The following is a 26850-nucleotide window of genomic DNA, read 5'->3' as shown; positions in this document are numbered from 1 at the left end:
ACCAGCCATCAATACTGTCATTCTCTCATTATCTTTTATGCTCAGTAATTAGGGAAAACCAAAGAAGACATGATTCTTTATTCTATCTGACATATCTATGCTCTTACTGTTATTAATGAAGTGATGTTATGATGTGTGATTGAGAGACAAAGAAAATCATGAAGAACGACTCTTCCTCCTAATTAACCTAGAAATAAAAATAAAATGAAGAAAATAAAAGTGGCTATTTCCAAACTACAAAAACAAAATATCTTAAAAGAGCTTTTAAAAGAAACCAACTTGATACTTACAATTTAAAAAAATGAAAACTGAGTTTTACAAATTTTAATCAACTGATTTAATACAAATACCTGATTTATACTTTTACACTAAATGGGTTAAGTCCCAAATTACAAACTGTAGTTTACATGACTCTACAGAGGGAATCTTTGGAAGGGTAAGGTACCTTTGGAGAACAGTGTATAAATAACTGTAAACATACACTGATTGTCTATACTAGCTTTCTTAAATAGAATTTCTGAAACATTTTTGTAAGAAATTATATATAAGAATTGTAATTGATCAAATAATCCCTATTACAACATATAAATTCTACTGTGTGTGCAAAATATGGTGGAAATAGAAGGTATTATGGATGGTTTATATTTTTAAAGTAAGTGCCACATTATAATCCAGTAGAAGTCCTTTAATCTTTTCATGAAACTTTTCTCTGTAAAGGTTGAAATACATAATGCTTTCTGGCTTTTCTTCAAACCAAAACTTATCGAATTCATAGACAAGATAACCTGCAGTTAAAGAAAAACAAAACATAAATACAATGCTCAATAGTTAAACCACATTCTTAAAGTATATAACCATCCTTTAAATTCCATATGAGGATACAATAATCAAAAATGATCTTAATTAGAAACCTGAGGAACTTTGTAATAAATATTTCTGTATGCTCAAAGTAAACAGTAATTTTAATAAAATATTTAATGCACATTGACTATTTGCCTCCAAAAGCAACAAAATCCCTCAAACTTGAGAGTCAGTACTTCCAAAACCTATCTTGAGAATAGGAAAAAAGAAAATTATTCCCCGAACACAGACCCCTGAAGCACAAAAATGAAAGTAACAAGAAAATGCTGGGCAAAGATAAGGTACCAGAAAGCTGTTTTCTAGTTAATTTCTAAATCTAAGAGTCATTTCAACTTTTTCAATTAACTATTAGTACTTTTTTTGGACAAAGCTTAACATTTTTTCAATCTTCAGTACAGTAACCAAATTAACCCTCAAAAGGTTAAAAGTAATTTATGAAATAAACCTGTTAACTATATATTTTACAACAGAAAATTTCTTTAAAACTACCCCTTTGAAACAAAATAAAATTTCAATGGCTGAGAGATTTCAAATGGAGTCAAGAGGTCACTCTGGTGGGTATTCTTATGCACTATATAGATATCCCTTTCTAAGTTTTAGTGAATTGGAATAGCTAGAAGTAAATACTTGCAACTATCAAACTCCAACCCAGTGGCCTTGACTCGTGCAGACGATTGTATAACTATGTAGCTTACAAGAGGTGATAGTGTGATGATGAAAACCTTGTGGATCACACTCCCTTTACCCAGTGTACAGATGGATGAGTAGAAGAATGGGGAAAGGGACTAAATGGAGATTGTGGTGGGATGGTGGGGGGGATGATTTGGTTGTTCGTTTTTACTTTTGTTTTTTATTCTTATTTTTATTCTTTCTGATATAAAGAAAATGTTCAAAAATGGATTGGGGTGATGAATGCACAACTATATGATGGCACAGTGATCAGTTGATTGTACACCATGGATGACTGTATGGTATGTGAATGTATCTCAATAAAACTGAATTAAAAACAAAAACAAACAAACAAAAAAACCCACCCCTAAACCCTATTCTGAATTCAAGCAAACACATTTATTTAGTTTGTATAACAAATGCTTCCCTAGTGCTCACTTTCTGCTCATTTACACCACGGCAACTCTATGGTGCAGGTACACATCAGCCCGATTTTACTAAAGAGGAAAGAGTAACAGATTCGTTAAATGAATTGCCCAAATCACAGTTCGCTAGTGAGCTCCACTGTGTTATATATTGGACTTTGTTTCCAATAGAATCTCATTTCCCCTTCCAAAAGACTTTTCAAGAATAGATAGAAGTAACTTATGATAAATGGGGGAAAAAGGCCAATGACTTAACACTAATGTGGCTAGATTATCACACCTGTATAGTAACATGAAAAAAACAGAAATTCCATTTTTCAATTATTCATAAAGCAAATATTCATAGTAAAGAATATCTGTTAACATTTCAACTTTGAAACATCACTTCATAAGATGAGTTTAAGAAAGAGTTCAGATTTATCTTGATATATGATAAAATATATAAAACATCAACCAGGATATATGAGAAAATCAAAGAATGAGGATTCTAGAGAAATAACATCTGTAAGATGAGTTGAGATCGGCAATCTTATCATGATTTTTGAACACTTTTATCTTCATTCAAAAATTTCTTTTGTATGTACAATACATTAGGGACAGTAGTACATGTATAGAAATTAACCACAAGCATGCAAATTGAGAGTCAGTATTCTCTTCCTCCACATCATCCTCCAATACACTGAGTGATACACAATAAAAAAATCTGGAGATAAATGTTCTGGGAAGAAAACAGCTATCTAAATTTTATAGTATAACTTTTGTTTTAGGGTTTCTGGTTTTTAGATTTTAGCTATTTGCCATTCTTATACATCCTTTAAACTGCTTTTTCATTATTGTCAGATAATGCAGCCCATTCAAAGGAGAGTACATAGGCCGGGAACAACTGCTTAAGTGTCAACTATTAAGAACTTCTTGCTTCAGAGTGAGGTTTTTGGTGTATAATATACACTAGTTTCAAAAGGACTGACTCAAAGATTTTAGACTCTGATGGCTAAGCTGCTTTAATGAAACATCTGAAAACTGCAGAGGATGATACCAAAATTCTAGGAAGCTGGCAGGGTCATCTTTGGCATGAGATTATAACTTGCAGAAAGTCATGGGAAAAGAGTTGTTTCCATGAAGAGTTGTTTCCATGGCAGGTTTAGAATGCTAGACTCAATAGGAATTACAATCCAAAATTTCAAAACTTAAAATCCCTGCATGCTTCTAAATGCTTCTAACCAAAGCAGCAGAGGCAATTAAGGTTTCCCAATGGGAGTTAAAAATAAGGGAAACACGGGAATGGGGAATAACTGTAAACCAGCCTGAGGGATTTGACTGGGGTGAAGAAAATGTTGCACAACTCAATAAATTTACTGAAACTTGCTGTACACTTAAAATGGGTGAATTTCATGGAATATGAATTATATCTCAATAAAATTATTATAAAATATTTTTATTGTTATTAAAAAATTGAAGTATTTATTTTGTAATAAAAAGAAGGAAAAAAAAAGGGAGCCACCAAATGAAAAGTCCAGCTAAAACTATGGCTCTCAATATCTAGAATGGAGACATCCTAGACAGTAATATCAGGCAGACATAGATTCTGAGTTCCCTGAGCTCTCCTGTGCACCAGTGCCAGCAAACTCCCAGGCTGACAGTGGATACCTGCTCACATTTTAGATGTGCAAGAGTGTAAGAACGGGAAGACATTACACAGAAAAAGACATTAAAAACAAAAGGTAGAGGTGGGGCAAGATGGTGGCATAAGGAGGTGTGGAATTTAGTCAGTCCTCTACAGCAACTAGTAAATACCCAGGAACAACTAGTAAATAGTCTGGAACAATTCTTTGGAGGACATCCGTGACTGGACACACATTGTACACCAGTCTGGAGCAGGTGAAAGGACTGAGACCACAGCGTAGTACTGTAAGTAAAGCCCCCAAAACCGTGGAGGTGGTGCACCTCCCCAACTGGCATGGCAAGCTGAGTTGGAACACTTTGCCAAGGGAGTAAGAAGTGGTAACTGCTGGGAGCAAGGGCAAGCTCCAGTTGCACTTTTAATGAACAGATTTGGAGCAATGAATATAAGCTATGAGCACAGATAAACCTGGAGCAAGCAGGAAAGGAACCTGAAGTTACTCCCTGCAGAGGAGGCAGGGCTGATGGAAAAATATATAAATAAAAACAGAGGCTTTTGGAGACGGCGGAGCTCTGAATGCGGGAAAATGGCTGTGTCCCAAGAAAATGGGCCCAAAGAACAAGATACCACCTCTGGCTCTTGATTAGAGAAACTGAGGGGTGGGGACTGGTTCTGGAAAGGGGATTTCTTTTTCTTTTTTTTTCCCCTATCATTCTAAGAAGCTCATTAGAGGAAGCCTCAGGCATTTTCAATTGTCAGCCCAGACCTAGGCAAGGGTGACATTAAGATAATCAGAGAGACAAAAGAAGAAGTCAGTTGAAGGAGATAATTCCCAAAAGGGCATATCTCCCATAAGAAAAGGGGGAGGGCAGGGCCCAGGTCAGGTAGCTGCCCTCCATCAGAGAATTCAGACCCCCCAGGACACAATGGAGACATAAAACAGCAGATTTGAAGAGGAAGAAGAAAGGATTCATGAACTAGAGGACAGGACACTGGAAATCCTACACACAAAAGAACAGATAAAGAAAAGAATGGAAAAATATGAGCAGTGTCTTAGGGAACTGAATGACAACATGAAGCACACTAATAAACGTCATGGGTGTTCCAGAAGGAGAAGAAAAAGGAAAAGGGGCATAAAGAATAATGGAGGAAATAATCACTGAAAATTTCTCATCTGTTATGAAAGACATAAAATTACAGATCTAAGAAGCGCAGCGTACTCCAAACAGAATAGATCCAAATAGGCCTTCTCCAAGACACTTAATAATCAAAATATCAAATGTCAAAGTAAAAGAGAGAATTCTGAAAGCAGCAAGAGAAAAGCAATCCATCACATATAAGGGAAGCTCAGTAAGACTATGTGCAGATTTCTCAGTAGAAACCATGGAGGCGAGAAAGCAGTGCTGTGATATATTTAAGATACTGAAAGAGAAAAACTGCCAATCAAGAATTTGATATCCAGCAAAACAGTCCTTCAAAAATGAGAGAGAGTTTAAAATATTTTCAGACAGACACTAAGAGAGTTTGTGAACAAGATTCCTGCTCTACAAGAAATACTAAAGGGAGCACTACAGACAGATAGGAAAAGACAGGAGAGACAGGTTTGGAAGGCTAGGGGCATGTATGACACCAGAAGGAAAGATAGAAGATAAAGACTGGGACTGTATAACTTAGTGAAACCTACAGTGGTTAATAACAGTGATTAAATGTACTAATTACAAGAATGTTTTTACATGACAGAGAAAAATGAATGTCAACATGGCAAGGTGTTGAAAATTGGATGGTATAGGGGAAAAAATACAACCAATGCAAACTAGAGTCTATAGTTAACAGTAAAACTGTAATATGCTTCCATTAATTGTAGCAAAGGCAATATACCAAAGCTAAATGTCTATAACGGGGATATAAGAGAGTGGTATGGGATTATTGATGTTGTTGTTTTATGACCTTTCATTTTCTTTTAATTTTTTCTTTTACTTTTTTATTCCTCATATTTTTTTTTTTCTCCTTTCCTGCTTTCTTTGCAGTAAAAATGGAAATATCCTTATATAGATTGTTGGTGGCAAATGCATAACTATGTGATTATACTGTTGATTGTTTACTTAGGATGGATTGTTTAAAACTGTTTAAGAAATAAACAGAGGGATACAAGTGCTAGAAAACATGGAGCAAGGGATGTACCTATTCACCATTGGTGGGGAAGTAGATGGTGCAGCCTGTTGGAAGGCAGTGTGTTGTTCCACAGGAAATTAAGTATGGGGATGCCATATGGAACTGCAACCCTGTTACTGGGTATACACTTGGAGGAACTGAGAGCGGGGACATGATGGACATTTGCACGTTGGTGTTTGTGGTGGCAGTATTCATGATTTGCAATGGCCTAAAGGGACACTGACTGATAAATGGAATGGGAACTGTGGTGTATACATACAAGGGAATATTGAGCAGTGGCAAGAAGGAATGAAGTTGTGAGGTATGCAAGTAGGTGAATGGACTTTGAGGACAACATATTGAGTGAAATAAGCCAGAAATATAAAGACATTAAAACACCTCACTAACACAGATTAAATATAATGTGCAAACTCTAAGAATTAAATCTGGGAGCATGGGAAAGGCTTACTGTAAAGGTTCCTAGATTGTAAGCTCTTAACGCAGTCACATCTACTCATGAGTTGTAATGGTTATTTTTAAATTTTGCGATGCTGAGCTGTTGTGTGTAACCTGATCGGTCCCTGGAGCTTTGGGTGTCTCTCTGGCACCTAGTACTTGGAGTCTGAGTTCAGCAGCTGTGAGTGATGGCATTGCCCCATGAAGCAACTGTTAAAGAGGATGAAAAGGAGATCAGACTTCGATTGGAGATATTAAAGATATGGACTTGGTTGAGACTGGGGTAGATCAGACTAAAGGGTAGAGGATGATATTGACTGTGTTTTAAAACTTCGGCTTCTGTGTGGGACTAAAGGAAGAGACGCTTATTTGGTGCAAAATGTATATTTTCTATAGCACACTATATAATTTAATTTGTATGGTTAGTTTACTGAAATACCATAATTACATGGAACCCTGAATAGGAAGTGAGATCAGGTTAGTTTGTATAGATGAAGTCCCGATACATCCCAGAATAATTTGGACAGAGAATAAAAAGTATTTGCAAAGCCTCCCTGAGGGGCTGGAGAAAAATGGAAATAATCAACTTCCCCATCTGGGGAATTCCTGATACACTCACAAGCATTGGGAACTACCAGTTTAGTAGGCCAAGCCCTCGATTTTGGGGCTTACCCTTATTAAGCTTGTTACCACAAAGGAGAGCCTAAGCCTACTTATAATTGTGCATGAGCGTCACCCCCAGAGAACCTCTTTAGTTGCTCAGATGTGGCCTCTCTCTAAGCCAACTCAGCAGATGGACTTGCTACCTTCCCCCCTACGTGGGACATGATTCCCAGTGGTGTAGGTCTCCCTGGCAACGTGGGACGTGACTCCCGGGGATGAACCTGGATTAGGCATCATAGGATTGTGAAAGCCTTCTTGATTAAAAGGGGGAAGAGAAATGAAACAAAATAAAACTTCAGTGGCCAAGAGATTTCAAATAGAGTTGAGAGGTCATTCTGGAGGTTATTCTTAAGTATTATATAGATATCCCTCTGTAGTTTTTAGTTTTATTAGAATAGCTAGAAGGAAATATCTGAAACTGTTGAACTGTATTCCAGTATCCCTGACTCTTGAAGATGAGTGTATAACTATGTAGCTTATACGGTGTGACTGTGTGATTGTCAAATCCTTATGGCTCACTCTCCCTTTATCCAGTGTATGGAAAATGGAGAAAAAAATAAATGAATAATAGTGGGGGAGGTGGGGTATGGGGTGTTTTTATTTTTATTCTTACTTTTACTTTAATTTTTTAAAAATTGAAGGTGGTGATGAGTGCACAACTATATGATGATACTGTGAACTATTGTATACTTTGGATGACTGTATGGTATGTGAATATATTTCAATAAAATTGTATTAAAAAAAAAACAAAAGGTAGCAAAGCCAGTCAAAGATACAAGAAAAGAAAACTACAGATCAATCTCTTTAATGAATATTGCAAAAACCCTCAACAAGTTACACACAAATCAAATCCAGCAGCATATTAAAAGAATTCTACACCATGACCTAGTGAGATTTATTCCAGGTATACAAGTGTGGTTCAACACAGGAAAAACACTTAATGTAACATAACACATCAATAAATCAAAGGGGAAAAAAACCACATGACCATCTTGACTGATGCGAAAAGGCATTTGACAAAATTCAACATCCTTTCTTCATGAAAACACTTCAAAGGACAGGAATAGAATGGAACTTCTTCAACATAATAAAGTGAATATATGAAAAACCCACAGCTAACATCATACTCGATGGGGAAAGACTGAAAGCTTTCCCTCTAAGATCGAGAACAGGACAAGAATGCTCCTTGTCACCATTGTTATTCAACATTGTGCTGCAAGTTCTGGCTAGAGCACTCAGGCAAGAAAAAGAAATAAAGGACATAAATTGGAAAGGAAGAAGTAAAACTTTCGCATGCAGATGATATGATACTATATGTAGAATATCCTGAAAAATTTACAGCAATGCTACTAGAGCTAATAAATGAGTACAGCAAAATGGCAGGGTACAAATGCAACACACAAAAATCAGTAGTGCTCATATATACGAGTAAGGAGCACTCTGAGGAGAAAATCAAGAAAAAAATTCCATTTACAATAGCAACCAAAAGAATCAAAATATTTAAAAATAAATTTAACCAAGGCCACAAAAGACCCATACACAGAAAACTACAAAAAAAAAATGGTAAAAGAAAACAAAGACGACCTAAAAATATGGAAGGACATACCACGTTCATGGATTGGAAGACTAAATATAATTAAGATGTCAATTCTACCCAAATTATCATAGATTCAATGTAATACCAATTAAAATCCCAAGAACTTACTTTGCATAAATAGAAAAAACAATAATCGAATTTACTTGGAAGGACAGGGTACCACAAATAGCTAAAAATATGCTAAGGAAGAGGAATGAAGTGGGAGGTCTCACACTACCTAACTTTAAAGCATATTACAAAGCTACAGTGTCAAAACAGCATAGTACTGGCATAAAGATAGATATACTGAACTACGGAATTGAATTGAGTGTTCAGAAAGACCCTCTCTTCTATGGACAACTGATCTTTGATAAGGCAGTCAAGTCAGCTGAACTGGGACAGAACAGCCTCTTCAACAAATGGTGCTTGGAGAACCAGATATCCATATCCAAAAGAATGAAAGAGGATCCCTATCTCACAGCTTATACAAAAATTAACTCAAACTGGATCAAATACCTAAACATTAGAGCTAAGAACATAAAACTTTTAGAAGAAAATGTAGGGAAATATCTTTAAGATCTTGTGATAGGAGGTGGTTTCCTAGACCTTACACCGAAAGCATGAGTAACGAAAGAAGAAATAGATATATAGGATCTCCTCAAACTTGAACACTTTTATGCATCAAAGGACTTTGTTAGAAAAGTAAAAAGGCATCCTATGCAATGGGAGACAATATTTGGGAGCCACGTATCAGACAAGGGTTTAATACCCAGAATACATAAAGAGATCCTGCAACTCAACAACACAAAGACAAATAACCCAATTAAAAAATGGGTAGAAGACATGAACAGACACTTTTCTGAAGAAGAAATACAAATGGCTCAAAAACATGAAGATGCTCAACTACACCGGCTATTAGGGAAATGAAAATCAAAACCACAATGAGATATCATCTCACACCTACTAGAATGGCCATTATCAATAAAAACAGAAAACTACGAGTGCTGGAGAAGATGTGGAGGAAGAGGCACACTTATTCACTGTTGGTGGGAATGCAGAATGGTGCAACCATTCTGGAAGGTAGTGTGGTGGTTTCTCAGGAAGCTAAGTATAGACTTGCCATATGATCTAGCAATCCCATTACCAGGAATATATTCAGAGGAACTGAAGGCAGGGACACAAAAGGACATTTGTACACCAATGTTTATAGTGGCGTTATTCATGACTGCCAGAAGATGGAAACAGCTCAAATATCTATCAACAGACAAAAGGCTAAACAACTGTGGTATATGTGTACGATGTAATATTACACAGCTGTAAGACAATAAAGTCATGGAGCATATAACAGCATGGATGAACCTGGAGGATGCTATGTTGAGCTAAATAAGCCAGAAATAAAAGGACATATACTGTATGGTCTCACTAATATGAACTAACATTAATGAGCAAACTTTGAGAATTAAAGTTGAGAACACATGTTATCAGGAGATAGAAAGAGGGTAGAGATTGGGCATTTGATGCTGAAGGGGTAAAGAATTTTCAACAGGATTGATTGTAAAGATCCAGAAATGGACAGCAGAATACTACCTGATGATAACATAGTATTGTAAGTATACTGAACAAAGCTGAGTGTGAGTATGGTTGAAAGAGGAAAGCTAGCATGTATGACACCAGAAGAAAATATAGAAAATAAGGACTGGGAAGTATAACCTGGCAAAATCTAGAGTGGACAATGATGGTAGTTAAACGTACAAATGTTTTTACATGAATGAGAAAAAATGAATGTCAACATTGCAAAGTGTTGAAAGTGGGATGATATGTGGAAAAATACAATCAATGCAAATTAGAGTCCATAGTTAACTGCAGCATTGTCATATATCTCCATGAAATGTAACAAAGGCAATATACAAAGCTATATGTCAATAAGAGGGGGATAAAAGGGAGGAGTATGGGATTCCTGGTGTAATTGTTTTTTTCTCTCTTCTTCTTTGTAGAAAGATATGGAAATGTCATCATATACATTGTGGTGGTGAATGCATAACTATGTGATTATACCAGGAACAACTGATTGTTTACTTAGGATGGATTGTATGGTGTGTGAATAAAACTTTTTAGAAAATAAACAGAAAGATACAAGTGCTGGAGAAAATGTGGAGAGACGGATGTACCTATTCACTGTTGGTAGGGAAGTAGAATGGTACAGCCCATCTGTATGGCAGTGTGATGGTTCCACAGAAGGCCAAGTATAGGGTTTGCATATGATCCTGCAACATTGTTTTTAGGTATATACTTGGAAAAACTGAAAGCACAGTCAAGAATGGACGTTAGCACACTGGTGTTTATGGCAGCAGTATTCACATTTTGCAGTGGATAGGAGGTGGCCTAAGGGTACATCGATTGACGAACAGAAAAGCAAACTGTGGTGTATACATACAACAGAATATTGAGTGGCTCCAAGAAGAAACGAAGCTGTGAGGCCTGCAACTAGGTGAATGAACACTGAGGACACTATGTTGAGTGAAATAAGCCAAAAACGATATTATAACATCTCACTAATATGGACTAAATATAATGTGTAAACTCTGAAATTGAATTTGACAGCATAGGTTATCAGGGGAAGGTTTATTGCAAAGGTTCCTAGATTGTAAGCTCTTACAGCAGTCACATCTATTCCTGAGCTGTTATGTTCATTTCTAAATTCTGAGGTGCTGAGCTCTTTCTTTATAACCTGGTCATTCCCTGGAACTTTAGGTATCTGTGTAACACCTGAGACTCAGAGCTAGAGTTCTGAATACCCTATACAGCAACTGTTAAAAAAGCTGACAAAGAGATCAGACTTCAATTAGAGATATGAATGAAGCAGATCTGGTTAGCACTAAAGCAAATCAGAATAAAGGGTAAAGGATGATATTGACTCTGTTTTAAAACTTCAACTTCTGTGTGAGACCAAAGGAAGAGATGTTTATTTGGTGCAAAGTCTCTATTTTCCATAGCACACTATCTAACTTAACTTGTATTGCCAGTTTATTTGAACACCATAATTACATGGAATCCAGAATAGGGAGCAAGATCTTGTTAGTTTGTACAAGTTAGTGTGATGTCCCAGTGCATCCCAGAATTAGGTGGACAGAGAATAAAAAGTATAAGCAAAGCCCTCTTGAGGTACTGAAGAAAAATGTGTAAATATTAAACTTCCCCACCTGGGGAATTCCTGATATTCTCACAAGCACTGGGGACTACCAATTTAATAGGCCAAACCTTTGAAATGTATTCCTAAAAAGGAGAAGCTAAGCCTACATATAATTATGCTTAAGAGTCACCCCCAAAGAGCCTTTTATTTTGCTCAGAAGTGGTCTCTCTTCCAAGCCAATTCTGCAGGCACTCATTGCCCTCCCCTCTATGTGGGACATGACTCCCAGGGGTGTAAAAATCCCTGGCAATGTAGGACATGACACCCAGGGATGAGCCTGGCTCTGGAGTCGTGGGATTCAGAAAGCCTTCTAGACCAAAAGGGGGAAGAGAAATGAAACAAAATAAAGTTCCAGAGGTCATTCTAGAGGTTATTCTTATGCACTATATAGATATCCCTTTTTAGGTTTTAGTGCATTAGAACAGCTAAAAGGAAATACCTGAAACTACTGAACTGTAATGAAATGCAGTAGCCTTGATTCCTGAAGACGATTATATGGAAAAATGAGTAAGAAAATTAAGATAGATAGATAGACAGATAAACAAATAAATAAATAAATAACAGGTTTTAGGGTTATGGGATGTTCTGGGTGTTCTTTATTATTTTTATTCTTATTTTTATTTTTTTGGTGTAACGAAAATGTTCAAAAATTGATTGTGGTGATGAATGCACAACTATATGATGACACCGTGAACCACTAACTGTACACTTTGGATGTTATCTGGTATGTGAATACAGATCAATAAAATTGCTATTTAAAAAACACAAAAGGTAGGAGAGATAAAAGGGGGAAGGGGAAGATTGAGACATATCACTGGAAAATAAAAAATTTGAAAGCTAATGTCTTCATCGTTCTTTCTTCTAGACAGAAAACCATGACCTTGGAGCGTCAATTTGCTAATTGCTCCCCCTTAACATCTAGCAAAAAGATACATACGTTCAAAAAACAGGGTCTCAAATTCTCAAATTATTTTCTAATAACAGATTCTTTTTGAGAAGAAAAGAAGTACTTAATTAGACTAAAACTTCTACTGGTACATGGATATGAAAATCTAATTTTTTAAAACTTCTGCTTAAGAGCTGAATAAGTTGATGGATATAAAATCCTGTGGAAAGTGGACAGTGTTTAAATGGTTAAAAAATCTAAAAGCCATAAGCTTGTTTCCAAGATGACTCAAGGCTCTTATGGACTTAAACTGATAGAAACAAGGCAACTGAAAGGGCTCTATAATGACTTTTCTACCTTACATATTACTTTGATGTACTTCCTAGACAGGAGCTGACTGAGATGTCAATGTTGAAGGGCTGTGCACTGGAGGCCAACAGTACCCAAAGATCCTCAAGTTACTTGTATTTAGGGTAAAAATAACAGACTTAGATCATGTTGTACTGCTTTCCTACCTACCATCCTCCTCCTCCAGTTTATTTAAATACAATAAAATGCTTAATAATTTTGATTGATTATTTTTACATTTGTTTTATGTTCAATGGACAGCATTAAACAAGGGATATATTTCACTGGAGAAAACAAATTTATCAGATAGCAAAGTACCAGGAGTTTAAGCCCCATGCTACAAGAGTCACTGGGAGATTAAGGGGAAGAAATAAAATAAGACCAGTGGGAAACAAACAATTTTCAAGCAACCAGATGAAAGAAAAGAACTGGAGGGCAGGGAGAAAGTTCGAAGCAGATTTGGTTTGAAATGCCTTACCCCTAAAAAAGGAGGCTGGCTGATTCTGACTATTCCAATAGAGAAGGAAAGATTAATAATGAAGAAAGAAATGGATAACTGAAGGAACAAAGTCTCTGATAAGACTTCCCAGAAAAGTCCTGTTTACACTGAGCTTTGAAGGATGAGTAGGCATCACCTGGAAAGAAAGGAAGGAGCAGCAACAATGTTCAAGGCTGCGTGAATGACACCTGCAAAGGTCTAGAAGCAAGAAAGAATATGATACATTTGAGAACCTAAAGGAAGTTCAGTATGGCTTAATTGTAGACTGGGGCGGGAGAGGGTATTGGGGCAAAAGATGAGTCTGGAGAGGTTATCAAGGTTTGAATTATAGAGCTTTGTAATGGGGACTCTCTGAAGGATTTTCTCCTTCCAATTAAAGGAATTAAAGAAAATTCATTTTATAGTCGACTGGGAAAAGGAGGCTTAGAGGAAAAACTACATGAATCCTAAATTTTCAAGAAATTGCCTAAACTTTTTCTAACCAGCAAATATATAAACTGAATTATAAAATACTTGGGGATACATCTTCCACTATTTTCTTATGTTTTCAAAGATCCTAAACAATAAAACAAGTGTAAACTACATACATACCTAATGGTTTTAAAATTGTCTTTGAAATATTTGGTTTTACAGTGAACCCTAATATAAATCATCGACTGCATGGTTAACAGTACAATTATAAAAATGTTCTTTCATCAAGTGTAACAAATGTATCACCTTAATGCAAGGTGTTACTAACAGGGCAGAACATAAGAACTCTGTATTTTATGCATGACTTTTCTATAAACCTACAACTTAGCTAATAAAAACTTTTTAAAAAATATGATTTTACCTTATTTTAATACTCACAATAAAACTGATGAAAGTGTTCCATTGTTGGTATACCAGGAACAAAGTTGTAGAGATGAAACTTCAAAGCTTCACTCTTCAGCAAGCTGTAAGCCATCTCTGTAAGATTGATTCCAACTATTGCATAAGAATACCTATGTCAGAAACATTACCAGTTATACCAGCTAGCCAAATAACTCACAAAATAAATTTTAATTTAGGCGAAGAATAACCAAAAAAATTCTGTGTTCCATTAACAATAGAGTATTGATTTTATGATAATCTACATATTAAGAAAAATATACTAGAATGTATCCAAAAAGTTTATTTTTTATAGGTTATTAATTTTCTGGATACATTCTAAGAAATAAAGCTCTGTTCACATAAATACCTGAAACTAAAGTCCTCAAAAAAAAGTACTACATATAACAAATCTCACTGATCTCTAAAATATACTGAATAATCTAATATTTCCACTTTCATTACCAGAGGAATTTATTTTTATGATCTAATACCTGTTATAAGGTCTTTTTCAAAGATTAGATAACAATGGAATATAAAAATAAAATAATAATAAGGTTAATATTATCTCAATTTGCATTTCACTTCACAATTTTTAAAGGTATTTTCCATTTTCCCATTCCTATTTCAGAGCTATTTCTTATTTTCAAATCTATTTCTCACAAAAAATTTTATAAAGGCCCTTATCTTCAGTTTATAGAATAACTTATATCTTGTGATAAAAATGTATTGAAATACATAAAAATTCATTCATAACATTTAGCCTTAAAAATAATGTATCACAAAATATCCTTTATAAAATTGTTAATTAAAATAATATTAATCTCATTTGAAGAAATGCCTTGAAATTCAGATTATCTAACCATCTTAAATTCAAGAGATTATAGTTTAATATATTCAGCTTACCCTAATTTGGGATGATTTGAATGGGAAAGAATCTGATGAGCTTCATGGGTATAATTTTCACTAAAATACCTAAAAAGTTTAAAAAAATAATGAACAAAAATCATTCAACATTTAGGATAGTCAGAAGCATTTAAAACATTACTGTCAAAAGGAAAGCTTTAGCCCACTGCCACAATCATCACATCTTCATCCTAATTCACTTCAGGGACTACAAATGCTTCTGAATCAAAATTTAATTCAGAGCTATCAGTCCTATCTACTACAAGACATAGCAGCTTGGCAAGACTATAAATTCTTTTTAAAAATAAATGTTCTAAAAAGAAACTTCCTATGTATCTTAAAAATAAACAACTCCAGAGTTCTTTTTGTTTGGATATATTAAATTTTCTGTAAAATAATCAATATATATCTGCTGGGGCACTCTTCCTTTTACTTAGGCTTTTTCCTTCTAATGCAGCTTAAATCTGTATTGTTAAAATCACTTTACATGCAATCATAATAAAGTCAATAACCTTCTTTGACCAGTGATAAAACTAAAAATACTGGCCATAAAACAGAAGTGTTAGCAAATACAACATGACAAATATATAAAGAGATCTCTTTATAGGCTCATACATTCTTTTGGCCTGTACTAATGCAACCTCCTTGAGTTCTTAAAAATAGGAACCAAATCTTTTATTCAAACCTTTGGATCATCTCATAATGGTATATACACACATATATGATGACTGAGTGGCTGTTTATGTGAGGATAAGGGGTAGAATAAAAAATGGATTTCCATGGTTTATTTAAATTTTGGAAGGCACAATCATTGAAGCTGTCATAAAGCACTGGAATTCCTAATTAAATCCTCCCACCTTTATTTTTTCATATATTGGATAATACTATAGACTCCCATTTTTTCTTCACTAATTTTCAACCTATTAAAGCAAGGGTTATTAACTTAGAAATCCAGGAAAGAGAAACCATGAACTACCTTAAGTAATGCACAATATTTTTCTGTGTGTACATTTTCTGGAGAAAGGCTATAAAAAGCTTTCATCAGATACTCAAAAGCCCTGTAAATACCAAAACATAAAGAGTCCTGCTTTACTAGTAAATGCTTTTCTTAAATACTCTAATATTCCTATTTCACCCCTAAGGTTGTCTTTAAAAATCCATTTATATTTCATTTTTGTACATCATACTCCTAATATAATTCAATATTAATTAGCATTTAAATAATCAGTAATCAAATTATCCTTAAAAGAGTCAATCAATAATACAGAGTAACTTTTAACTTTCTTGTTGAACTTAATTAGCCAAACCCTATCTTAGCAGTAACTAATGGTGAAAAATATCTATACAGTAAGGAAAACTAATTTATCCAAATTTAATTCCTTTCTTTCTTCCTTTTTCTTTTTTTTCCTTCTCTTTCTTTTCTTTTTTACATTGTTGGTCTTAACTTGCACGGTCCATGACATTGCTCCTTCTATTTCTATAGTCTTTCCTGAGTTTATTTTCTATGTATCTTTTCTTCTTCTATAGCTGCCTCAAGCATTCATTTACCGGAAATCTGTTATCTATCAAACTACAAGCTAGTCCTAAAAGCAACAGGATATCCCAAAAGATTAGCTGACAAAAGCCAAGATATTTTGAAAAATAACATAAAAGTATTTTAACAACTTGCTCAGTTCCTTTACTATATCTTTATTTTTATCCTGATGTGTCACAACTCCATATACAGGACAATAAATATCATTATAGAAGAATCAGAGCTAATTCTATGTTTTCCACCATTCTGACACATCACTGGCAATCAAATAATTAATAATTTATTTGAATCTTGAATATCTTTCAAATCAGTAGATCCTAGCTCTAAAAAGAATTAAAACTATCTGCAAGTCGTTTAAGAAGTGTATCAGGGTCCTTTGCCATAGCCTGAAATCTAATTCTATTAAATCATTTAGGCTTTTAGGGTAAATTAAATTTTCTGACAGATGCTCAGAAATCTTGATTTCTGAAGAAAAGAGCTAGAAGCAAGGATACTAAGAGAAAGTCAAGGAAAAAAAATACCAGAATTACCATGTGTTTAATTTATGGGTGAATCAGTTCAAGTATCTTTGTTGATATAAAATTAGTAGTTTAAAAGTGACAAGAAAGATGGCCCTTAAAGGTCAAAACAAAAGATCCTTGGGTCTGAAAACATAATGAATCTTAAAATATTTTAAAATTTATCCAAATTATTTATTCTGCTTAAATTCCAAATGGAAGTTTCTATCAAAGTGGGAAATAGGCAATCTCAACTTTTGTAATTATTATTATTAAGTCTACTGCACTGTGTTTATCTCTGGGAGCTGGGATTATGGAAAACTTTCATACTCTTAAAATTTAGATATTACAGAAAATTAAATACTATTGTAATTAAAAAAATTGTTGATATTAAAACTCTACCATATTACCTTCTATTTTCTCAAAAATAGCACTATCTATACTGACCTAAAGATTATCTCTCAATATTAACCTAATTTAACTCAATTTTAGGACTAATTTTTTTCACAGCAAGTATTATCCAAACTTTGTTAACAGTCAGGTTTCCCATTCTAGACATTCTTTGTGTGTAAATGACAATCGATGGACAGATTAAAATACCAGAATCTGTTCAGCTGCATATCCTTACAGGAAGAAATTAATTTTCCTATTTATATTCTAAACTACTATTTGCTGTCAATTCTGATTTGAGTTACAGATTTTGGGATTTTACATATGTGCCCACGCATAAGTATTAGAGAAGAAGCAGGAGAGTTCAAAGAGATGGTGAAAAGTCACAGATTCAGATCAGTTCTTTTAGAGGGCAAAGAGCAAGTGTGAAGAGATTTTATTATCACTTTATCTGGTTATGTTGCCAAATGATCAGAGAGCCAGGAGAGGGAGGCAAGTAAGGAAATGTAGTAAGAAAAGAGTCTACATATTTCCCTGGGAAGCATCAGAAGGGATGTTAGGAAGAGAAAGGAAGAGGAAAAGTATTGGTAAATAAAGAAATCACACAAACATACTCAAATATATGTTCAATGCCTTTATATTGTTGCCAGCACATTAGTAAATACTTTTAGCATTGCAGTTATTAGAATTCAGAGACAGAATGAAACAACTATATTAATTCTTATTAGAATTTAATCTGATTGAAGATTGCATATAATTTCATTTACAGAAGAAAAGAAAACTTATTTTCACTTACACAAGATTGATTAATCCAAGTATGCCCATGCCTCTGAAATCTGTTTTGGGATCATCACCCTGGAAACCAATGTCAGCCCACTGCTTGGAGATTCTAGCCTTCAACTTGTTGTTGGGCATTAGAAGATTCCAAAGCTGTATAAACATGCTTCCATATTACAAATAATAATAATATTCTTAATTTACCAAGACATTTTCCTTCTCATATCTTATAGAGTCAGTGGAATGCTGTCAATTAAACAACTTTTGTGGACAAATCATAGTTTCAACACAGACAGAATTTATTCTAAAAAATGTAGTACACTTATTCCAAGTAAAAAGATCAATATAATGAACAGTAGGTTTGTAAAGGTAACAAAGCAATGAGACGTGTTTATTTACTAATTAATACATATATATCAAGTGCTTTTATTACTCTAATTTTATAAAACCAAGTTTTGTTTTTAATTTTAAAATTGGGTGAAGTATGTTTTTATACTTTTCCTGAAAAAGAAAAGGGTTTGTTGTTGTTTTTAAACTTACGTCTCTTACTGTGGTCAACACCCTTCAAAAAGGAGATTCCAGACTTTCCTTAGATACAATCAATGCTTCTTTGCACAATACCTTTAGTTATGGCAAACTCCTAATTCTAAGATCAATGTGCTATTTTCTCCAACTTTATTTTAAAATAAAATTAGAATAGGTGTAGTGGAAGGGCAGGAGACTCAGTCTATTTCAGATCTCACCATTCTATGCCCTAAAGCAAATCCCTTCATCTCCTCTGGGCCTTAGAATTCTCATTTCTAAAATAAAGGGACTGGACTAGATGACCTCTACAGTTTATTTCTGGTCTAACATTCTTTAATTTCAGTACCACATTGGCTTCATATATTGATATTTCAGAAATATGAAATATTTAATTTCGTTACTTTTCTTAATTTTAAAATCTATTCTGCTATTATTTTGCAATTAACATTCCATAAATCCCAAAAGATTTAGCATAATAATCTGAAAGGGTCTATCTATGTTCACATATTGAGAGTAAGCTGAAAAAAAATGCTTAACGTATCTGAGCAATTTATATAAAAAGTAGAGGGAAAATCTGAAGTTTTTGGATCAATACTTTTTGGTTGAAAAGATTTCCCATTATAAGTTCATAGTTTATTTCAGAAACTTATTTTATTTGAATATGTTCATACAATTTATAAAATTTATTTATTTGAATATGGTTAAAAGTTATCTGAATAAATAAAATTTATTTGAATATAAACAACACATTAGAAATTATAAAAATAGTTAACTGAAAATCTTTCCATATGAATGAAATCCAACATAGTAAAGTTCTCTAACAGGGCAAAGAAACTGAATGGAAGAATAAGCCTCTAGAATTTGCATATATGATCTTAATCAGCTCAAGCTTGATTTATTTTCGTAGTGTACAATAACTCAAAATTTGGAAAATGAAAATTTACCTTAAGGAGTAGCTTTTCATGTTGTAGGTTATCAGAATCATATGGCCTTTTTCTCACACTTTCTATATCCAAATAGAGCTGTTTATAACCAGATATCTGCAGTAAGCATGCCTTCATGCAGATTTTAAAACTGAAAATGATAAAATTATTATGTTTTAAATAATACCTTTTTATCACAATGAAGTAATGCTTTCTATACCTTGTGGTTCACATGTCTATTTAGAAAGCATTTCTTGGCTTTCAGTTTAATACAGTAAGCAACAAGAACCTCAGTAAACACACAGCATTATACAAAGCATTTATGTAGGAGATGAGTAAAACGGTCTAGAAAGAGGACACAACATGGTAAGAATTGCAAACTATGCAATTTCAAGGATTTGTACTATTCTGATTTTCATGTGTTCTCTGGGCAATCTCATAATTCTCAAATTTTTACTGCCAGGTATCACCAACATACCTAAGTTTCCAAGGATTTTATGGACAGCTCCACGGCAGGTTATCTCAGTTCCCCCCAAATTCGACAGCTTATCTCCCCTGAAGAAATATTCTTTTTCTTAATATTCTCATCTATTAATGACATCACTAAGCATCGGTTTGTTAAGCGAGGACCCTCAAAGTTCTGATCCTCCTCTCTATCAAAGATACATTCAAAGGTACCCAAATCCTTATCCATTCTATTATCTCCGAAATGCTCCTCAAAACAATCCTGTCTCCATTTCCCCTGCTATATATCTTTGTCATCTCTTACATCAATGACTCAAGAACTTCCTAACTGTTCTCTTTGTCCTCATTTACTCTACCCATCTCCTACATCCTCAAATCTTTCCTTCATCTTCCTAAAATACAAATCTGATAATGTAACTTGTTTGCTTAAAAACCAGAGGGCAAAATATAAGCCTCTCAGTATGGCAAGTAAGACTCTAGTCTAGCACTCCAATACTTCTCCAGCCACTGTTCTGCATGTATTCCATGCTGCAGACACAAAGAACTCCCTATAGTTTCCAGATACTCAAGTACTACTTCCACGTCTGTACCTTGCTGGCACTGTTCTTCAGCATGGAATGTCTCTCCTATCCATTCATCAAGGTCCAACTCAAAAGGTCACCTCTTCTGTGGAACTATCCTCACAGTTTTCTTCTATACCCTTACCTGTTGCATCCAAAATAAATTTCTCCTTCCTCCATATTCACAGAGAAAATGCCAAATGAAGAACTGCTAACTTACTCTGTAAGTGTACTGGTGCTGGGAACACAAAACTTGAGTAAGTCAAGGTCGCTTAAAGAATCTAGAATTTATATTAAATTGGGGAAGAAAAAGGGCAAATCAAAACTACAGTACAATGGATTAAATGCTATGATAGAGAGCTCTACGTGAGGACAGAGCAAGGCCACCGAACTCAGACTGTAGAAGCTGAATTTTAAAGGACATAGTAGCTGCAGTTATTTAACTTTGGGAAAGTAATAAGTTATGTTAAAGAAAGCAGATGGAATACCAGCCATAGTACTCAATTACAGACCAAGAGATATGGCCTCTATCCCTGATTTTTATCACTAGCTGTGTGATATCGTACACATTACCTTACCTCTCTGGATCTCAATTCTTAATCTAGGAAAATGGCAGATAATCTCCACACCCTCTTCAGCTCTGATGCTTTATAACTGTATGTGATCTCTAGGACACAAACACCTAATATAAAAAAGAATACTGTTAAAAACAGCATACCTGGCATCTTTCTCAGGGTTAATATTCTTTTCTTTCATTATATCTTCTACACATTTGTCCACTTCACTCTGAACGACATGTGTAGCTTTCCGTAAAACCTATTTATGTAAAGGAGAAGCTAAATGAAAAAAAAAGATACCTTATAGCTGTAAAAAGCAATTAGTCTTGAGGCATTTCATCAACTTTATAAATCAGATACTAAAATGCAAAACGAAACAAAGCAGTTCAAACTTTCTCTAGGCTAAAATCACTTGAGTACATATATTTTTTGATGAAAGAAGCGGCGTGATGTATCAGATGAAGGTTTTCTTAACTGAGAATTAACAGCCTTTCAGCTCATGAATACTCAGCTAATGAGCTGCCACCATACTGTGTTATGAAACATATTTTTTATAAAATTAAAGTTACATAATTAAAAATTTTTTAACATAGAAGAGCACAAAGAAAACTAAAATGACCTTGTAATCCTATCACCAGAGATAGACACTGGTAACAGCTTAGCTATACCCTTCTGTTCTTCTTCTAAGCATAAAAATTTCTTTTTAAAATAATGTGTTCTTATAAATGTCCACTGGATCCTTTCTTTCAACAAGCAAGCAAGACCCTCCTTACCTTTAGTAATGCCTCTGCTTATTCTGTGCTTTTCTCCATCTCTAAACATATAAATCCTTCCCATTTTTAAAGCTAACTCAAATGCCAGGTCCAAGAAGCTTTCTTTGATTTCATTCAAGTGGAAGTGACGCTTCCTCTCTTAGAAGCTCCATAAAAATGTATTTGTAACTTTTTATAACCCTTAGTACTTTTTATAGTATAGTTTTTTTGTGTATTAAATGGAAAAGTTCTGGAGGAGAGAATTGTATCTGGTTCACCTGTCATACCCTGCATACAATATGTAATTGACAAATAATTACTGAATCGATGGAGATATTCAACAAATGATACATTAAGAAATGGAACAGTTTCAGTAAAAGAAATGTTAAACAATGCATAAGATTATTCAAAGAAAGAGAAAGAACGAGCGAGTATTCCCAGAGAAAATGAAAAGCTGAGATGAAAAATGATCAAAGAGTCTACAATCAGAAAGGACACAGCTGTGGTTAACAAGGTCTAGTTCATCACATCCTGGGATACTATGGCTATTGGCTACAGGAAAGGTCTTGAAATGTAAAAATCAGTACAAGTAAAAGGGCTACCTTCACCATGGGTGGAAGCTTTTTAAACATTACCAACTCTAAAACATTAAAAACCCAATCAGATGTCACCACCTTTGTAGGTTCTCCCAAGTCCTCTGGTGTTAGCTACTCCCTTATATGTTCCCACAGCACTTTGTGTACATATACCTCAGTTAGAGCACTTAGCAGGTTGTACAGTGTTTACCTATCTACATTCACCATCAGACTATCTTTCTCTTATCTTATATCCTGAGCTAAATGTTCAGCGCAGCACACCTGGCTCTGGTTAGATGCTCAAAACTTTGTTGAACTTCAATGAATGCGTGTCTAAATAATTAAATGAATTTGCCCAACATATGCATAAACCTAGGGGCACAGTTGAGACTAGAAGTCATGTCACCACATCACCTGGTCTCTCAGCAAATATTCTTTCCAGTATATACTATTCCATTACCTTATCTTTTTTTTTAAATGAGGTATAATTTAAATATGGTGATATGCACAGATCTTAAGTGTTCAGTTTCATCGGTTTTGACAAATGCATATACCAAAGTAAGACATACCCCTATCAAGACATAGAACATTTTCCCCACACCAGAATGTTCCCTTATGCCCCTTCCCTAATCAATCCCTCCTCGAAGAAGCAGCCTTTGTTCTTATTTCTATCATCACTTAGTTGTATGCATGTAAATGAATCATAAAATATGTACTCTTATGTGTCTAGCTTTTTTCACTCAATGTAATATTTCTAAGAATCATCCACATTCTTGTTTGTACCAGTAATTTGTTCCTTTCTGTTGCCAAGTAGTATCCCATTTATGAAACATGTCAATTTGTTTGTTCGTTCTCCTCATGTTGGCTATTTGTATTGTTTCCAGTTTGGGGCTATTATGAATAAAGCTATGAACATCCTTTAGACATTTTTGTAAACATATTATTTTTATTTCTATTATACAGGCACATAGGAGTGGACTTGCTCAGTCATGCAGTAGATATATGTTTAACCTTTAAAGAAACTACCATAACCTTTTCCAAAGCTGTGGTACCATTTTCACTGCTACCTGAACTAACCAACATTTGATGTTGTCAATCTTATTCACTTAAGATATCCTAGTAGGTATGTAGTACATTTCTCAAATGACTAATAATATTGAGCAGTTTTTTTCAAGTGAGTATTGACCATTTGCATACACGGTCCTTCATTAAGTGACTGTTCTTTTGCCCATTTTTAAATTGCGTTCTTTTTATTACTGAGTTCTAGAAGTTCTTTACATATGGTCTAGATATAAGTCCTTTATCAGATATATATATTGCAAATATCTTCTCTCACTCTGGCTTGCCTGTTCATTTTCTTAAAGGTGTCTTCTGATAAGCAGTCTGTATTTTGATGAAGTCCCATTTTTCTATATTTTTTGTAAACGGCAGCATTGTTCCTTCTCTAAAAGAAATTGTTGCTTAATCTCCTATGCTTTCTTCCAGATTTAAAGATTTTGTGTTAGCAAAAGTCTAAAATCCATAGCAAATTAATTTTTGTGGATGGTGTAAGATAGGAGTAGAGGTTTGGTTTTTCTCCCCATATGGATATCCAGTTGTTACAGTACCATATGTTGAAAAGACTTTCCTTTCCCCATTGATTTGCCTTGGTGTTCTTGTTAAAAATCTTTTGACCCTTATGTGTCAGTCTATTTCTATTTGCCTAGAACACCTTGAAGTCAAGCAGCATAAGGTCTCTAATTTTGTTTTTCTTTTAGATGATTATTTGGGCTATTCTAAGTGCCTTGCATTTCTGTATTAACCTTAGGGCCACCTTGTCAAAAAAACTTTTCTAAACAGCCTTCTGGGATTTTAAAATGAGTTGAGAAGAAAGTAAAAGAAATATGTATTTATATTTTATTCCATAATTACAAAATTACCTTTACTGCTGCTCTTTTGATTTTCTTAAGGATTCAAATTACTGTCCAGGGCCACTTGATTTCAGTCTGTAGAACTTCCTTTAGAATTTCTTGTAGGACGGGTCTGCTAGCAACAATTTTTTTCAGGTTGGGAATTTCTTTATTTTACCTTTTTTGTTGAAAAATAGTTTAACTGGATATAAGATTCTTGGTTGAACTGTTTCCTTTGAGCACTCTGAATATGCTATTCCACTGCCTTCTGGCCTCCACTGTTTCTGATGAAGACATCAACTTTCACTCTTACTGGGATTCCCCTGTACATGATGAGCCACTTTTCTCTTGCTGTTTAAAAATGTTTCAATTTGTCTTTCAGCCTTTTAGCTATCATATGTCTTGATTTGTATTTTTTTATATGATTAATCTATTTGGAGCTGTTGAGCAACTTGGATATGTAGATTAATGTCTTGTTTTTACCAAATTTGGGAAGTTCTGTTATAATTCCTTCGGATTTTTTTTTTTCTGCTCCTTTCTCTCTTTCCTCTCCTTCTAGTACTCCCATTACACATATGCTGGTGAACTTAATCATGCCCCACATCTCTCTAAGGCTTTTCATTTTTCTTCCTTCTTTTTGCTTCTGTTTTTTGGGTTAACTTCTATTGATCTATTTTCAAGTTTGCTGAATCTTCTACTGGTTCAAATCTACAGTTGAGCCTCTCTAATGAATTTTTCATTTCAGTTATTGCACTTTAAAACCCCACAATTTACACTGGGTTCTTTGTCTTTTGTAATTTCTATCTCTTTTGATAGTCTCTATATGATGAGACATTTTAATCTTATATCCCTTTATTTATTTAGGCATATCTTCCTATAGTTATTTGAGCATAATTATAATTAATTCTTAGTCTTTTAAATTCACCATCCGGGCCTTCTTACAAGCAATTTCTGTTGCCTGCCTTCCCCTGCCCCCTGTGTATGAGGCATGATATCCTGTTTCTCTACATATCTCACAGTTTTTTCTTGCTAACATAGGTAATATGTTCGCAAATCTGGATACTGATCAGCCCCCTTCTGGGAATTGTTTTAGTTGTTGTTTGCCTATATATTTGTTTAGTAACTTGGCTGCATTCTGATGTCAGACCTCAGAGGGTACAGCCTTGGACATGCATACAGTCATCCTGCAATTACAGTAGTTTTAGCAGAACCCTGACTCTATTTGACCTCTCTGTTAAGCTATCTGCCACTGCTAAATTACAGGCAACTTTCAAGTTCCACACCAGCTGACTGCTCCATTTTTTCAACAAAGTGCTTGGGCCTAAATTGGTTCTATTAAATTCAGGTTCCTTTGCAGAGGTAATTTTTGAAGCAAGTCTTTGAGGTTTATTCTGACTCCAGAAGCTCTTCTTGGCTGACCTTTTCACTAGTTCTCTTTGGCAAACCAGCTGGCCCACTATTTAGTTTGTTGCTTTAATGGTGGTAAGCTTAATTGCTAACCATCAAAATTTTAATTATTGAGAGTGCTGTCACCATGATTGGAGTAGAAAGCTCCAAAATCTCATCCCCACCCCCAAAGAAACAGAGTGTGAATGTTTCACTTCTGAACAATACTTAGGCTAATAAAGCATTAATTTTCATTTTTCAATTTTCAGAAGCCTAGCTTTTGGAAAATTAGACCAAAAAATACGCAAATGTGCCTCACTATACCATCAACCCACAGACAACTAAACATATCATAAAATATTTATTATTCAAAGCCAGAACATTATCATTATCATTTAAAAGCTAGGAAGGCAGCTACAATCAAAAACACAACCAAGACAATATTAGAATGACAAAGTATTCTTTCCCTAAATTTCAAAAATTTCAAATACCTGCATATGCATCAATACAGTGGAACTTTACAATAAGGTCATACATTGCATGGCAGTCAGACATTTAGCAGAACAATAAATTAGGCTTCTCAAATTCTAATAAAGCGTTAATTTTCATTTTTCAATTTTTATTCATAAATAAAGTTTAGTCACCCTTAATATTAATTGATAAGTAGCCTTTAGTGTAAAATACAAGTTAATGAGACTTGACTTTCAACAATGACAGAAAGAACTTCCATTTTGGAATGGTTCAAAATATAATTAGACCACACTTTGAGAGCACTGCTTTAGGAAATCAGCCTTAATAGAGTAAAATCAGCAATAATTAGTAATATTAAGTATTTAAGTACATAAGAGGTTTTCATGAGTGTTTCAAACTTCTAAAAATCTTGCAGTATACTGTATTAGCTTAACCCCATCATCACTGAG

The 26850-nt window shown here is 34.4% G+C and overlaps 1 protein-coding gene across 2 annotated transcripts in view; it reads right to left on the bottom strand.

Moving 5' to 3' along the window:
• Positions 1 to 639: 639 nt before the first annotated feature.
• ELMOD2 (ELMO domain containing 2) overlaps positions 640 to 26850 on the bottom strand; it is a 31611-nt gene continuing 5400 nt past the window's right edge. For both annotated transcript variants that reach the window (XM_037830708.1, XM_037830709.1), the window contains exons 4-9: positions 21490 to 21587; positions 19768 to 19897; positions 18318 to 18451; positions 15101 to 15169; positions 14195 to 14328; positions 640 to 785 (exon numbers count right to left, since the gene is read on the bottom strand). In XM_037830708.1, coding sequence (XP_037686636.1) covers positions 640 to 785; positions 14195 to 14328; positions 15101 to 15169; positions 18318 to 18451; positions 19768 to 19897; positions 21490 to 21587 — 711 coding nt within the window. The remainder of the gene's footprint in view (positions 786 to 14194; positions 14329 to 15100; positions 15170 to 18317; positions 18452 to 19767; positions 19898 to 21489; positions 21588 to 26850) is intronic.

The sequence above is a fragment of the Choloepus didactylus genome, chromosome 3 (genome assembly GCF_015220235.1).
Source record: "Choloepus didactylus isolate mChoDid1 chromosome 3, mChoDid1.pri, whole genome shotgun sequence".
Classification (NCBI taxonomy): Eukaryota; Metazoa; Chordata; class Mammalia; order Pilosa; family Megalonychidae; genus Choloepus; species Choloepus didactylus.
The sequence above is the reverse complement of the archived record's forward strand: the minus strand, read 5'-3'. Positions and strand labels throughout refer to the sequence as shown.